This window comes from Pelodiscus sinensis, chromosome 1 (genome assembly GCF_052426305.1).
Source record: "Pelodiscus sinensis isolate ZL-2025 chromosome 1, ASM5242630v1, whole genome shotgun sequence".
NCBI classification, from domain to species: domain Eukaryota; kingdom Metazoa; phylum Chordata; order Testudines; family Trionychidae; genus Pelodiscus; species Pelodiscus sinensis.
The window spans coordinates 315,078,617-315,095,568 of record NC_143052.1 but is presented as its reverse complement, the minus strand read 5'-3'; the positions used below and the strand labels follow the sequence as shown (position 1 = coordinate 315,095,568).

At 44.9% G+C, this 16,952-nt stretch overlaps 1 protein-coding gene across 1 annotated transcript; it reads left to right on the top strand.

The window, feature by feature from the left end:
• Positions 1 to 3,452: 3,452 nt before the first annotated feature.
• LOC149525868 (maestro heat-like repeat-containing protein family member 2B) lies at positions 3,453 to 9,211 on the top strand. Its single transcript, XM_089776461.1, has 4 exons — positions 3,453 to 3,765; positions 7,649 to 7,741; positions 8,433 to 8,502; positions 8,617 to 9,211. The coding sequence occupies exons 1-4, from the start codon at positions 3,655 to 3,657 to the stop codon at positions 8,736 to 8,738; spliced, it is 396 nt and encodes a 131-aa protein (XP_089632587.1). The 5' UTR covers positions 3,453 to 3,654; the 3' UTR covers positions 8,739 to 9,211.
• Positions 9,212 to 16,952: the final 7,741 nt, after the last annotated feature.

The following is a 16,952-nucleotide window of genomic DNA, read 5'->3' as shown; positions in this document are numbered from 1 at the left end:
TATTTCCAAAAGAAGCAGTATTTGGATTTAGGGTATAGTTTATTCAGGAAAATTCTCTGAATATCTTGAAGCTGCCCACCTCCTCTGAGGGAAAAATATCATGTCACTATGACAGCCAATCATCCACCACAAATAGCTAATAGCGAATAGTCTAAGCAGCTTGCAAACAACTGAAAGGCTGACAAGTGTTTAGCCAAACGATTCAATGATTATTTATGACTAATGATTCTGTTCACAGAAAGTTGGGTGGAAAACAGAAATAAAAACTTGATTCATTTGAGCAGCATTGGCTGGTATAGTTGGCTTTAATCACTTCAGTCTCTCTCTTTTTGTATTTTTTAAGGAAGCAACAAATGAACTAAAAGTGGCAGCGAGCAACACATTAGTGGCTCTGGCACGCTGCTATTTCAATGAGGTGATGTATGAGCTTCAATGTCATCTGAAACCACTGGAGCTGTCTGACGAGTTCACTTTGATTACACTGGACAACCTATCATCAGCCTATCGTATGTCAACTTCCATCTTTTGTTTCAAAGTTATTGTCTTCCATTTAAGGACAGAGGTTCACGCTCTGTACAGCTACACAAAGTGCTATTTGGGGGGCATGAGATGAACTGCTGTGGCTGGTTCTAGTTGCTAGACCATGAGCTATCCACACCAAGGTGCAAGCTCTTATGCCCCATTTGAAGTTCTTAAAGGACAGGATTGAGGAAAATCAGGTCTAGTGGAGCTCTTCTCCATTCCATTTCTCATCCCTCCCCAGTGCTCTCTCTCCTACTCTGGGAGAGGATTGGGCATCCGGCACAGCTGCACATTGGTGGAGAATGCTCCTCCTCAGGGTAAATCCCCCACTGATTTTTTACTGCTGCTTATCATTTGTGTACGCAGCACAAAATGACCTAGGAGCCCATAGCATCCGACCCAGCGGTGTTTCTAAATGCGATAGTAAGAAGGCAGATAACAGTCAATTGTCTGTCTTCCTTTTCTTCTGGTCCTTCTTTTCAGCACTCAAGTGCATTCCTTTTGTGGGAATGACCCTGTACGGCATGAGCTCCATGCGGATGTTAGTCGACGAGAGCAGGCTGAGGCAAGCATTTTGTGGTGGTAAGTGCCAGCACTTATTGTAGATGTCCAAAATGGATATTTAGGGGCCTTGGTACAGAGTTAAGTGACTGATCGTTTACAAACAGGCTCTGAACTGGATTGTACCAGGGGCTGAGTCCTCATGCTCCTGTGGCACTCAGTGGAGTTGAGAGTGCTCCTTACTTTGCTGGAGGTGCTGAGCATTTGTAAGTTCAGGCACTTTATGACTTGTGGATATTTTAAAAATAAACAAAAGCTGATGCTGCCCATGTGCCAGGAAACTCCTGGGGGAGAATGTGCAGGCAACAGATTGAATTACATTTAAAAATTTCCCGTTTTCCACCCCTCCACCCATTCCTCCTCTTTATTTTCTTAATTATCATCTCCTTTCACCCTCTTTCTCTGTCCTCTGGTCTTCTCCACTTCTCTCTTCCTTTGCTTTTTAGTTGATGCTCAAGTAAGGCCACGTCTACACTATGCAGAAGATCAATGCTGCTGCAGTTGATCACCAGGGTCCAAATTAGCAGGTCTAGTGAAGACCCACTAATTCGAACTGAGTGGGTGCTCCCGTTGGCACCGGTAGTCCTGCTTCTCATGAGGAATAACACTCCTGTCAACCTTCCACTGTGTGGACAGTCTGAAAACACTATTTAAGATACATCAACTCCAGCTACATAATTAACATAGCTGGAGTTGCGTACCTTAAGTCAACTTTCCCCTTTAGTGTAGATCAGGCCTAAGGGCCTAATCCTGCACCTTTGAGATAAATGGGAATTTTGCCATCAGCGTCATAGAACATGGGATTGAGCCTTAATTTTCCTTTCAAGGGCAGGGGGTGCATCTAATTTTAGGGCAAAATGCTGTCAAATCTCAGTATAGCTAATAGGAGTTAGGGGCACTGAACATCTTTCAGACAAACTGTAACCCAATAGGAAATCATACAGTTTTAGGGCTAAATAAGCAATAACTGCAGAGGACATGAATCATTCAGAAAACAGCTGGTCAAAATATTTTGGTTTTTTTATTATATGTTTCATATTTGTTTCCAATTTGATGGAATATTAAACTGAAAAATGTCAATGACAGTTTTAATCAGGATGTGTTCAGTGTTTTTGTGCAGCTAAAAAGGTGGCTGAAATTTGTTGATTTTTGAAACATGTGAATGATCTTTGTAATTTGAAATTTTGAAAAAAACAAGAGTAAACACTTTTAATTTAATTTAAACTACCTTTTCAATCAGCTCTAATTAAGAGGTAACAAGGGAGAAAAAATATGTTTTCAAATGATGGGAATTAAAAAGAGATGGAGAGAGGCAAAAGAGAAGAAAGCCTTTTGAGAAACAAGAAATGGAAAGGAGGGAAGAGAAATAATTCAAAACTGTTATTGGATTTCATCAGCTGTTCCTGAATTGGGCATGGAATTGTAATAAACTACAAGCCTGGGTGTCTTCACTGATGAAGCAACGTATCCTTATTACTATTGCATCCTTTTCATATTGCCTGTCTTTTTTCCTTCCATGCAGTTCTGGAAAAATGGTCAAGGGCAGTAAATGTATATTTTAGTAACTGGGAAAAGTGCCCATTTCCCAGAATGGGTAAATCTCAATTCTGTGATCAAATTCTTCCCCTCTATCGTCATGTGACAAGCAAATGGACCACATGTAAAGATTTGGAGGTGAGAATTGTAGGTTTTCTAAACCTTTATGAGAAATTGTATTGTTAAATTCTCTGTGTATGGCATTCTTTGTGATGATGGAGTTCAATGGCAGGTTCTTTGGGATAGAACAGAGTATGATGTAAAACATTTAAAAAAGATTATAATGTCACAAGCTCATGGAAATTCTGTCTGTACATAGTGTACATAGATTCCAGTTTTGTCACCTGACATGCAGATGAATACAGGAGAATGGGCTAAATTCATTCCTGGCAGATGTCTATTCAGTTCCAGTAGAGTTACAGCAGGAATGAGTTGGTTTAGTGTGCATACTAATCTGGGGAAATATCCCACTTGGGAAAGTTGTGAGGTGCACTAGAATATAATTCTGAAACCAACATCATAGCTGTGTCTAGACTGGAAAAACTTGCCAGCTGTGTACACTGGCTGCTTGAATTTCCGGAAAAGCACTGACGATCTCATGTAAGATCGTCAGTGGTTTTCCGGAAAGATTATGCTGCTCCCGTTCAGGCAAAAGTCCTTTTCCGAAAGACTTTTGCGCAAAAGGGCCAGGGTAGACAGCACAGTAGTGTTTTCCCCCAAAAAAGCCCCGATCGTGAAAATGGCGATTGGGGCTTTTTTGCGGAAAAGCGTGTCTAGATTGGCCACGGACGCTTTTCCGCAAAAAGTGCTTTTGCGGAAAAGCATCCTGCCAATCTAGACGTGCTTTTCCGAAAATGCTTTTAACAGAAAACTTTTCCGTTAAAAGCATTTTCAGAAAATCATGCCAGTGTAGACGTAGCCCATGAGTCTTAATTCTTTACCAGGAAATATTGAGATAGGGCTGTTTCAACAGTGGAAAAGGGAAATTGTGTCTCTTTGTAGCTCAAGCAGGCCATCATCAAAGCCCTTGGTCCCATGATGAGCCTCCTCCTGCATAAAGAAGAGTATCAAGATCAGGTGTTCGAACAGATCCCATGGCTCCTTGAGCAATATAAAGAGGATGTTAATGTTTTTCATGCCACCAAGGTGAGATACTTATTAAAATAACTATCAATGTGTGCGCATAGGTGAACTGCACTAGCTGCTACCAGTGGCGTTTCCTGGTCTACATAGTGACTTGTTAGATAATAGATAAACACACAAGTCTTGATTTTATAGACATGGTGACCTTCCTGAGAAGCAGTAACTCTGAAAAATATTTTGGGAAACTTGGTGAATACTCAGCTGAACATGACCTACAAATGCGATGCTGTGGCCAAAAAAGCTGAAGTGATACTGGGATGCATACATGGGGAAATCTCAAGGAGGAATACAGTGGGAAATGCAAAGTTCATTTCCACACTAGAACTGACCAACAGATATTGGTAGATACCCCTGATACCGGCTTCCTGTGAGAAGAGTGCCTTCCACACCCTGCCTGGCTTATAGCAATTCAGCAGGATGCCATTTGGGCTGCACAGAGCCTCAGCCACTTTTCAGCAGCTCATGAACCAAATATTGCAAACATATATGCAATATACAGCCGTGTGCATTAAGAATATTGTCATCCACAGCACCAGCTGGGGGGAACACCTCTGACATCTTAGCAAGGTATTGTAAGCCCCAATAGATGCAGGACTCACTGTGAATCCAGCCAAGTGCCATCGTAGTGAACACAGTAGGAAGGGGAAAACTATAGCTCCTTGATAAATAAGGTCTAAGGCTTGTGTGACTGCCCCACCTCCATGACAAAGAAACAGGTGCCACAATACTTCAGACACAGTGGCTGCTTAGTACCCAACTTCATCACACTGGGCACCCTATTATTGGACCTGATGAAGAACACCCAATCACAGAAAGTCCAGTAATCAGAAGACTGTGAGGAAGCCTTCCAGGCCCTGTGAAAGCAGCTGAACCAAGAGCTGGTCCTATCCCATCCAACTTCACAAAGCCTTCTATCCTTCAAATGGAGGTCTCGGAGGTAGGACCAGGAGTGGTACTATCTCAAGAAGTAGGTGGGAAGGAGCACCAGATCCTTTCTCTCAGCTGCAAGCTGTTCTCCTGAGAGACCTGCTGCCCTACTATAGCAAGGGAGGCCCTGGCCATCAAGTGGGTGATCTACACCCTGGGGGTATGTCTACACTACAAAGTTAATTCGAACTAACGGATGTTAGTTCGAATTAACTTTGATAGGCGCTACACTAGTGCTCCGCTAGTTCGAACTTAATTCGAACTAGCGGCGCACTTAGTTCGAACCAGGTAAATCTCATTGTACGAGGACTAAGCCTAGTTCGAATTTACTAGTTCGAATTAAGGGGTGTGTAGCCCCTTAATTCGAACTAGTGGGAGGCTAGCCCTCCCCAGCTTTCCCTGGTGGCCACTCTGGCCAACACCAGGGAAACTCGTCTGCCCCCCTCCCGGCCCCGGACCCCTGAAAGGGGAACGGGCTGGCTACGGTGCCTGTGCCAGGTGCAAGCCTGCCAGCACCCAGCTAGCAGACCCTGCACCTGGCACGGCTCGAGCCAGCCACCCGCTGCCACCCAGCCCTCTCCCTCTTCCCAGGCTGGCGGCTCTCGGGAGCCTGCCCAGGACCGCAAGAGGCGGGCACCCGCCTGGTTTAGTGCGGATATCGTGGACCTCGTCCACGACCTCCGCACTAGGCACAGGAAAGTGGCCGTCTAGGGCACGAGAGCTGCCAGCCTGGCCACCCAGGAGCAGGTGTGCATGAAAATCAAGGTGGTCCACTGAGACCCCCGACCCTGACCCTGAGCTTACAATGGCCATACTGGGTCATACCAAAGGTCCATCTAGCCCAGTAGCCTGTCTGCCAACAGCAGCCAACCCTAGGGACCCTGGAGGGGATGGACCGAAGACAGTGACCAAGCCATTTGTCTCGTGCCATCCCTCTCCAGCCTTCCACAAACCTTGGGCAGGGACACCACTCCTACCCCCTGGCTAATAGCACTCCATGGACCCACCCTCCATCACTTGTTCCAAACCTCTGATCATTGTAGTTGCCCTCCCCTCTCCCACCCTCTCTCTTCCCCTCTCCCACCCCCTTTTCCCAGTCTCCCCGAGTTTTGTTCAATAAAGAGAGATTCTATTTTTGACCACAAGTACATCAGGAAGGGGGGCTAGGGAGGGGTAAGTGGAAGGAGGTGAGGGAGGAATGGGGTACGAGCTCCCGATGGGCTGGCTCTGCGGGCTTCTGGGGGTGGACGCTCTCCTGCAGCCCCCCAATTGCTCCCTCTCCCCAGATGGCAGCCTGCGGCAAGTACAGCCGGGCTGATGGCCGAGTGCTGTAATGTGCCCAGTGTGGGCACTCAGGGCTCTCCAAGCCAGGACTGCTTTGCAAGCGGGGAACTGTCTGTCCGGGGTGGGGGTTGGGTCCCTTTAAGCACAGCCCTCAGCTTGCCTGAGGCAGTAGCTCCATGCTCTAAGTCGTCATCTGATGCCCTTCCGGCACTGCTTCCGGCCATCCTTAACCCCCGTTCAGGGTCCACTTAATGTGGACATGCTAGTTCGAATTAGCAAAACGCTAATTCGAACTAGTTTTTTAGTCTGGGATATTATGTACTGGGGAAGCCCTTTCAACTGGTCACCAACCACGCACCCCTCAGATGGATTAATAACATGAAGGACACCAGTGCCTGAATCATGAGGTAGTACTTCCCGCTCCAACCCTATGACTTCTGTATGTTACACTGGGCCAGGGAAGGCTTATGCAAACACAGACTTCTCCCAAGTGGAAGGAGACGATGAAGAGGAAGGTCCACCAATGGACACCCTTTTAACGGGGAGTGTTTGTGACAGAGGATACCCACCATGCATGGTTCAGCGGGAGCTAATCATGATCTGTGGGCTATGCCCCTTCATACTTGCTGGGAATGCTCCAACTGGAACCAGGAAACCAGGATATAAAAGGGAGCAGCTCAGTTCTGTCTAGGCTGACAGCTGAAGGGAGCAGAGGTGCTTTGCAGGCTTTTGTGGAGGGACTGACAGTGCCCTAGGATGCAGAAACCAGCCAGCCTGTGGTTCCAGTTGACCCCCCTCCCCTCCCCACAACCATCCAATGCCACAGATGGAGGAGAGACCACGGAGTTACTGAGATGACCTGCTGCAGAAGAATGGTTGGAAGTAATCTATGTGAACTAAGCATTATTGAGTTGAGGTATTAGACTTTGACTCTGCATGTTTTGGAAGAAACCCCATTGAGCTGCAAGACAAGGCCCTAGGCTGGGACCCTGTGGAGTAGGTAGAGCCTGGTGAAGAAGGGCTGGCCACTAGGCAACACTGGTTTGCCCCAAAGAGTAGTTGAGCACTAGGTTGAACGGTCGTACCTAGAAGGGCTTGGGTCGTTGAGCTGAAGAGCCTCATCAAAGGGCTGCTGCACTGACCCTGACTATTAGGCAATGCTGCTCTAAGAACCAGGCCTGCTATGGTGGTTGGGGAGACTAGGCCACTTGGGCTGCCTTAGTTCTTTAAGTCCTCCACAACCTGATACCATCCAAACAGGGTGGACCTACCCTGTGACAGGTGACTTAATTACAGTCTATAATATCTGCATGGGGAAATCTATGTAATGACCTAGCAGAGAAAGGCATGACATGATCCAGTGGCTACAAACTGAAACAGGATACATTCAGATGGGAAATAAGGTCTACCTTTTCAGTGGTGGGATATTAGCCATTCAAACCATTTTCCAAGAGTCAAGGTGATCATTTTAAAATCAAGATTGGATTTTTTTCTGAAAGTTCTGCTTTAGGAATTATTTTGGCAATTTCTAAGGCCTGTGTCATACAGAAGGCCTGACTAGTTGATGACAATCATCCCTTTTGGCCTTGGAATCTATGAATTCCATGAACCTGCTTCAGTCATTGAATATTGCTCCTTTGTATGCCCACCTTCTAACTTTCACCCTCTGTTGTAGAGTCTGAGGCAGCTCTTGGAAGTCTCTGGTGAATATAAGATCCTTCTACCTAAAAGGAAATTTCAAGCCATCTGCAGTGCTCTGCACAACCGGGTGAGGGGAACTTCTTCTTGTATCACTTGAGCTTAAGCACAGCAGATCTGAAGCATATTAACAATAAACATCTTTTGAATGCTAGTGAAGAGCCCGGAGACCTTCTTATGCCTTATTGGTTTCTGCTGGCTTAAGAATAAGCAGATAGTGGTCTCATTTTATTAGCTAAAATCCAGCTCAGTTTGTAAAGCAATTTTAGCATAAGCCAGTTATTAGAGGGAGTTAGAGTTATATAGTAAAAACTGATCCCATCCAAATGGGGAGGACCTAGCCTGTGACAGGGTGACTTAATTGCAGTCTATAATATCTATGTGGGGAAACATATGTAATAATCTAGCAGAGAAAGGCATAACGTGAGCCAATAACTAGAAAATGAAGCTGGACAAATTCAGACTGCAAATAAGGCCTACATTTTTATGGTGGAATAATTAACCATTTGAACCAGTTACCAAGGATCAAGTCTTGATTCAATTAGCTCTGCTGCTAAAAACACTTTGAAAGCAGGAACTTCTGTTATCCAATGCATCGGTCATTGTTTCTGATTCTTGTTGTGCAGTCAGTACCATTTATTTTGGGTTCAGAGCCCTATTTGGAAAGGTAGGAAGTGAGTGCTTAGAAATTAATTGAGCATCTTCTTTTCAGTTGCTTGTTCTGATTAGTTTTCCTTTGATCACTTCTCTTCTTCCCACAGATCTGTTCTCCAACTCAGCAGCTCATCATGGAAAATCAAATGGAGCTGTGCTATTGTATCCTACTGCTAGGTAGGGGAAGAGACTCCAAATTACACAGTAGTTTCCTTGTAACTTCCTTCTTTTGTAGATGTGGTAAGAATGAGCTTTCAGTTGTTAGTGAGGATGTGATTTCTTCCTTTGCAGCCCGTTCTTCTCCTGATGACCTCATAGCTTTTCTGCACTCGCAGCTGAAGATTAAGAATGAGACTGTTCGTGTGGCATCCCTGAATCTGCTCACAGCTATTATTGGTGCTGACTGTAAGTAACACAGGAGAAACTGTGACTGCTGCGATCATCGCCATCGTGCTGGGGGTTGAGTTGGGGACATCCAGAGCTAAAAGCATGAGCTGCTATAGGTTGCTCTAAAGAACCAAGGCTTTGCAGGCATGGTAGGGCTATAACATACTCATGATCTCTGCAAATGGGGCACAGAGGATCTGTAACACAGGGGCGGATATAGGGCAGGGCGAGCGGGGTGGCCGCCCCGGGTCCCGCGCTTCAAAAAGCCCCGCGCACGCGCCGTGGTGCCACCGCGCATGCACATGACGTCACTGTGCATGCGCCGTGGCAAAGGGGGGGCCCCGCGGCATTATGCTGCCCGGAGCCCCGCAAAATGGTCATCTGCTCCTGCTGTAACACATAGAGTCATATAGTCATAGATTATTAGAACTGGAAGGGACCTTGAGAGGTCATCAAGTCCAGTCCCCTGCCCTCATGGCAGGACCAAGCACTGTCTAGATCATCCCTGATAGGTGTCTATCCAATCTGCTCTTAAATACTCCAGTGGTGGAGATTCCACAACTTCCCTTGGCAATTTTTCACAGTGTTTAACCAAACTAACAGTTGGGACGTTTTTCCTAATGTCCAACCTAAACCTCCCTTGCTGCAATTTAAGCCCATTGTTTCTTGTCCTATCATCAGAGGCCAAAGAGAACAATTTTTCTCCCTTCTCCTTGCGACACCCTTTTAGCTGCATGCTCACCAGAGGGTTGGAAATTCACTAAAGGGACCCAGTGCTTCTCTAAGTTACTCCCATGTGGTCACACAGAAATCAACAGGGTTAATTAAGTGCTGAATGTAGCCTAAGATATTTTCAAGGTTCAAATACAAATGTAATCTTGTGGCGGATGCATGTTAATAATAATGAGATAAAAACAAAATAGTACTCCTGACTGAATAAGTATTAGACACTCTAGAATAGATTCCGAATTCTGCTATACTGGTGGTAAACACAGACTAACTTCACTGACCTCCATTTGTCTAACTCTCTTACAATATTTCCATCAGGATAGTATGATGGTGCTATTTACAGAAGTGGAAATACTTCAGACTTAGACTGGTGTAACTGAGATCAGAGCCTGGTCCTATATTTTCCCCGCTGATTCTGTATATGAGTGAAGCTTGGTAGTACTCTTAAATAGGGCCCAGGACACATTCTAATGTGGAGCATGAGTGTTTGGAACAAAGATATACTATACTGCACACTTCTCCTTATCTTTCAGTGCCTGAGACAAGAGTTAGAAAGTTTCTGATTGTGAAGGCAGTGCAATCTGCTCTCAGTGATCAGAGTGCTAAGGTAAGATTGTGTGTGGAATAGTGGTATTGCTGTTAATATCTGGGAAGTATTTCACTCAGTGGAGAGTCTGGCAATGAGACACATTTTTAGGCTGAGATTATTAATAGGGTTTCAATTAATCACAGTTAACTAAAAATTAATGGGATTAAAAATTGAAATTTATGAAATATTTTTGTGGTTTTTTACATTTTCAAATATATTGATTTCAATTACAACACAATGACAAGTGTGTACTATGCACTTTATATTATTTTTATAACAAACATTTGCATTGTAAAAATGACAAAAGAAATACTATTTTTCAATTCATCTCATACAAGTGATGTAGAGCAATCTCTTTAGCGTGAAAATGCAACTTACAAATGTAGATATTTTTTGTTAACTGTAACAAAACAATGTAAAACTTTAGAGTCTACAAGTCCATTCAGACCTACTTCTTGTTCAGCCAGACACTAAGACAAACAAGTTTGTTTACATTTATAGGAGAAAATGCTGCCTTTTTCCTAATTACAGTGTCACCTGAAAGTGAAAACTGGCATTTGCATGGTACTTCTGTAGCCAGTGTTGCAAGGAATTTACATAACGGATGTGTTAATCATTTGTACTTCAGCCACCATTCCAAAGAGATAAAAGCAAAAGCAAAAGGACTCTCATATCCTGTCTCATATTGCATGCAGAAGGGATAATAATAACTCGTGCATAATCTCTACCCTTGCAGGTGAAGATGGCAGCTCTCCATTTTGTCCTGAAGCTGCTCAGTTCAGGAAGTGTGGAGAATTGTGCAGCAGGGGATATGGTTGCATACGTTTTCAGAGAGTTCGATGTGTCCACCAGAAATCTGGTAAGGAGAGTTCTTAACACTTAGGACTCAGTTCTGCCATTCTGGCATGCTGATTGTTCCCCTTGACTTCAGTGGGAGCTTTGGATGCTCAAGGATGCAGCTGGACTGAAGGATTAGAGCTAGAATCTGATCAGTGATATTCGTGTAAAGCCAGGGTAATGCCCCTGACTTCAGTGGCATTATTTTGGATTTACACAAGTGTAACAGAGACCAGAATCTGATTCTGGATATTTACATCTGACAGTGCGACCTACATTCCTTAGACCTTGGGCAAGTCAGTGAAAATTCTGACAACACAATCTTTCAGTGAAATGCTCTTGTATAAGGAAGCACATCTTTTTTATAAATAGACTCTCCAAAGAACACACTGGTGCCCAATCCTGTGGCTGCTGAAGCATACATCAACTATTAGCAAAACACTGAAGTTATGCAGCCTACATCAAGATGTCTAGAACCTGGAAAAGTTTGCTGCACACTTCATACTCTGTTCTATGTGTACTAGTTCAAAATCTTTTCAATGGGTATTTCCAGCTATGGGCAGAGTCATGGACTCCAGACACAGAGTTCCATGATGGGATCCATGATATACATTAACTTTATAGTAAGTTGTTGAGGATCTTAGCTCTGCCTGGCCCTTTAGCTACGAAGTGGGAGCTTATGGCAGTACTCACCAACTGCCTCTTTTTCATGCTACCCATCTCAAAGAAAGTAGGAGGCAACTCTTTCTCATCAGGCCACATTTGCTCTTATTTAAACTGAAATCAGTAGAGCTGATCAATATTTAGTTTGGTGTAAGGAAGAACAGAATTTAGCCTATAGATAGACTCACATTCACTATGCACAGAATGATCAAGCTGCTTGGGGCATCAGAACAAACAGAATGGCTCCCTCTAGGTTCTGCATATTTATTTCCACTGGGCAGAGTCTGAGTGGCTCTCCTCAGAGATAAAAAGAAGAAATGTTCTTTTTTGAAAATTTTTCAAAAAATGAATACTGTTCAGGGAACTCTTTTATAGAATCATAGAACGATAGGGCTTAAAGAGAATTCAGGAAGTCATCGAGTCCAACCCCCTGCTAAACGCAGAACCAATTCCAACTAAATCATCTCAGCCAGGGCTTTGTAAAGCTGGGACTGAAAAACCTCTAGGGATGGAGATCTCACCACCTCCCTCAGTAACCCATTCCGGTGCTTCACCACCCTCCTTGTGAAATCGTTTTTCCTAAGATCCACCCCCCCACACACAACTTGAGACCACTGCTTCTTGTTCTGTCATCTGTCACTACTGAGAACAGCCTCTCTCCATCTTCTTTGTGTCCCCTTGTGCTGGGGTTTTCCTAAGCCTGGGTTCTGACCCACCAGTTAGGTGTTTCTGTTATTCTCTTCCCTTAAGAATCTCCATCATTCGAGGTTTTTAATGCCAGGCTTGGCAAAGCCATGGCTGGAATAATTTAGTTGGGGCTGGCCCTGCTTTGAGCAGGGGGTTGGACTATATGACCTCCTGAGGTCCCTTCCATCCTTAATCCATGATTTTATGATTTGTGCACTCCTAATGCAATGGAAAAGCTCTCATAGGTCAATATTCAGAAAGGCTTTGTAAGAAATAGACACCGCTTCTACAGCCAGTGTTTTCCCACTAGCTAGTAAATTCTATGTATCTATCTCATAGCAGGGGACAAAACTTCCCTCCCAGGATGTTCAGGAAGAAAGCACTATCCAAACTATGTGCATTCACATCCTGCAAGGCCTGGACATATCAGTCACTGGAATGACCCAAGTAAGTGACATGTTGCTACTGCTTCGTGAAATAAAGACATTCTTCCGTATATCTACTGTACCTCTCCATAAGGAAGCTTCTTGCCAGTCAGGATAATGGAGGTACAGCATGTCAAGTTCATGTCAGAGATGATGGGACCTCTGTATCATGGAGGAAGCGATTCACAGTACAGACAAAATAAAAAGGAACTTCACTGGAAGGAACCATAATGCAGTGGTCTTCTGTTAATTACCACGATTGCCTGAGTGCAACGTCTCCTTAGATTCCCCATGAATCCCTTGGAAATGTAGACTTGGTGATCCTGTATTTAAACAGTTATTGGGGCCGTGATTGTGCCTTCTGTATGTCTGAAAAGTGCAGGATGAATTTATGGTGCTGTCTAAGTAGCTTTATAATGCAGGGAAAGATGATTCATCTCCGGATGAGAACCAGATTGCTAATGCTCTCCAAACAAGGCAGTGTGTACTTAAAATGTAGAGAGAGGGATCACTGGGACAGGTAGAGTGAGATGATGGCGGAGGGGAGGAGAAAGTGAGATCGAGATAAGGTAACGAGATAGGGAAGGGTCAGTGATGACTAAATGGAGAAGGTGCATGACAGAAGGATTCAGCCAGTAGGAGGTGGGGGAATGAAAATAGCCAAGTGTTGAACTGTCTTGCTCTTCTGTGCAGGTGTTATGGCCAAGGCTTCTAACGTATGTGGTGCCAACTCAGTACACTGGCACTTTGAAGCCTCTCTGCAGATGCCTCCAGGAAATGGTTGAGAAAAAGATGCAAGAAGGAGGAGAAGCTGCTTGCCTGGACTATAGTGGACAAGGTTTATAACAGAAACTCTTTCATTTATTCTCACCAGCCACTATGAAATGACCAGATTCAGCCTGTTCCAATTCTCTCATCTTCAGTCAAGAGACTAAAAGGAATGCAGGATGGTCTTGGGATTAAAACATGGCAATGGGAGGGAGCTAGAAATTGGGGGTTCTGGTTCCAGATCACCACCAAAATTCTGATCTAACATTGGGGAAATCACTTGCTCTCTCTCAGCTTTCCCACTTGTGAAATTGAGGACTAATTAACGCCAGTTTCTTAGAGGTGCTATGAGGAGGAATTAACTCATGTTTGTAAAACACTTTTGAGATGCTCTGCCTGAAAACACTATGGAAATGCAAATATTATCAGCTGCATGCAACGCTGGTGGGCACATTGGAAATGGCTAGGTGAACAACATCAGCGGGATTCTCCAAAGTCTGGCATAATTAATGATCTTCTATTTCTTTTCCCAGGGAAACTCCCTACACCTCAGGGATTGCTGGCACGACTCCTGGTAAGTAGACCATGGAGGACAGGTTTTCTGAGAAATGTGAAGTGGAACAGTTAAGTATAAAAATCAGTTTTCCAGCTAAATGCTTTAGGCTGAAGAATGTGTATGATTGGGTCTCTCTCCACCCTCCCCGATCAGACAGAGACACACTGTTCTACACCCTCATGCTAGTTAGAATACTTTCTTCTTTAGGAAGTCACTGCAGTAGAAGCAGCAGCTCTACAGTGTGTAGTCTCCACAGTGAGAGAATCTGAAATATTTCCTCCTTCAGGAACAAGCTGGTATCTTGCTGCAGAACTTAGCCTGTGCTTTCTCCCTCATTGACAGGTTGTAGCCTCATCTCCTTATGAAAGAGAAGGACACGGATATTCTGTCTTGCAGCTGCTAAAAGCCTTGCACCAAAATATCCATGCAGCAGTGGGTGAGATGTGGGGAGTAAAGATTCCTGCTCTGCTGCAGCACCTTGAAGGTAAAGTGCTAGTTGGGAGTGATGTGGTCCATGGAGGCTAGAAGAGAAAGCAGAAAATGCAGATTCCTATTGACATGTGTGGTGCCATGCATGTTGCAGTCCGTGGGAATAGTGTGGAATTGAAACTGGGGTTCTAGACACCTCACAAAATTTTTCTACAATTGTGAACCAGTGAGCTAACTCCAGTGTCAAACCGGGGGCCAACCACTTAGGATGGAATCAGGCCAGGAAGGTTTCAGTTGAATGACCATTTTACAGCAGTATCTTCCTGATCTTAGCTAGGTGATAATCTTACATGAGATCATCAGTGTTCTTGCGGAAATTCAAGCGGCCAGTGTAGACAGCTGGCAAGTTTTTCCTCAAGAGCAGATGATTTTGCAGAAAAACTTGCCAGTCTAGACTCAGCCTATGTTTCTTGTCAAGATTAGTTCAATTTAAATATCCACAGTTTTTCTTTCTGTTAGGAAACTTAATCCATATATTAGCGATAGAATCCATGCCTGTCACAACAAAGCTACGTTGACCAAGTGGGTGCCCTACATGTAATGTGTAATCTACGTATTGTAGGCCTGATGTCTTTCACCAATTTTACAGTCGTATGAAACTATTGACATCAGTGGGAAAAAATTTAGCGTTGGTTGGGTCTATACTACGGGGTTATGTCAATATGGTTATAGTGACAAAGCTAGGACAATATAGTCTCTGTACTATGTAACTGTGAGCCAGCAAGCTAAGTTGCACAACTTCAGTTATGTGAATAATGTATCTGAAATCGATACACTTAGATCTACTTACCAGATGCTTTCCTGTCAACTCTACCTACTGTCCTCATTCTGGTGGAATTCTGGAGTTGATAGGAGAGTACTTGGTGGTCAATATATCGCATATATACTAGAGGCAATAAATTGACCCTTTCTGGATCAATCGCTGCCTGTTGATCGAGTGGTTAGTGTAGGTATACCCTAAGTGACACACAATCCCAATGTGTTTCCGATATATATTGGACCCTACAATTTTCAAGTGGGCTTGCTATTAAAAAAAAAAGAGCTGTATCTTCCCTGGCTGCTGTTTCTGTACAGAGTCCACAGCACTATGTTCTGCAGACATTAAAGAAGGGTAAGTTAGAGCCGGCTGTTCAGAAACAGGGCCAGATTCTTAGTCGATGTAAATCAGTATAATTCCACTGACTTCAGTAAAGCTACACAAGTTTAGGATCAAGTCAGAATCTTGTATTATGCAGGAAAAATGTGCATGCATATTTAAGTCCAGTTTTCTGATGTTCTAAATAGGAATGTAAGTAACTAGTTGACTATCTGATAAGCAAAAGCTTATCGGATACATGACTAGTTCCTTGACCAGTTGCTTCCCCCCCTCTTGCTGCATCTAGCAGCGACAGCAAGTGGGGGGAGCAGGAGCCAGTGCTGGGGAGAGCCGGCTTAAAAGCTGGTTTCCCCCAAGCACCATCTCCGCAGGAGACAGGGTAGTAGCGGGTACTGGATGCGAGCCGGAAATCAGCTTATTCCTGACTTGTGCTCCATCCCAGATGCTGCGACTCTGCTTTTTAAATGTATTAAGAGCCTGCCATCTCTTAATACATTAAAAAATCAGAAGCTCAGCAGGGGAGAGCTAGCGTGAGCCAGCAGTCAGGTATCCCGGCTCGCGCTTCAGCCTTTTATATGTATTAAGAGCCTGTCAGCTCTTAATACACTTTAAAGGTAGAGCCGCAGCAGGGTTAGCTGCCGGGACTGAGAGCTAACCCTGCTGCGGCTCCCCCGCTTATTGACTAATCAACTAGTCGATGGAAAATTCATCAACTAGTCAATTAGTCGATTAAACGATATTTAATGTCCCTAGTGCTAAATAGTTTGATGAGACGTCCAGTGCCCTCAGCTCCCATTGAAGTCAAAAGTAATTAGGAGCAGGGCTGTCAGGGGTTGTAGGGCTTGGGGCACTCCCCAGGGGCGAGGCTTAGGGCAGCCCACCAGCCCCAGGCTCCACCTTGCCTCTGCTTCACCTTTTCTCCAAACTCTGCCCCTGTTTTGCCCTACCCTATCCCTTCCTGCCCCTGCTCTGCCCTGCTGCTGAAGCCCCCTCTTCTGAGCTGAGGGATTACTGGGGGGTCCTGGTGCAGGATGGCAGTAGGATGGGCTCCTGCCTTCAAAATCACCAAAGCAACAGGAGTGACAATGGCTCGGCAGCCTGCTTCTTTGCCCCACAGCCCTCTCCCAGCATCGCCGTAGCCATGGGAAGCGCATTGCCTTGGAGCCGGGGCACCTTGCTTCCTACTGCCACAGATACAATGCACACAGCAGGCTGGGAGAGGGCAGCGTGGCAGGGTGGGGCAGGGCAGAGCAGGCTGCTGGGTCTCTCTTGGACCCATCCATAGGACAACTGAGGTGGCCACCATGGGCTCTCCCAAAGTAGGAGCTGGGGTGGCAACCCCAAAGTATCCTATGGAGTGTCCAGCATCTCGCTCCTCGTGGGTTGACTGACTCTGAATAA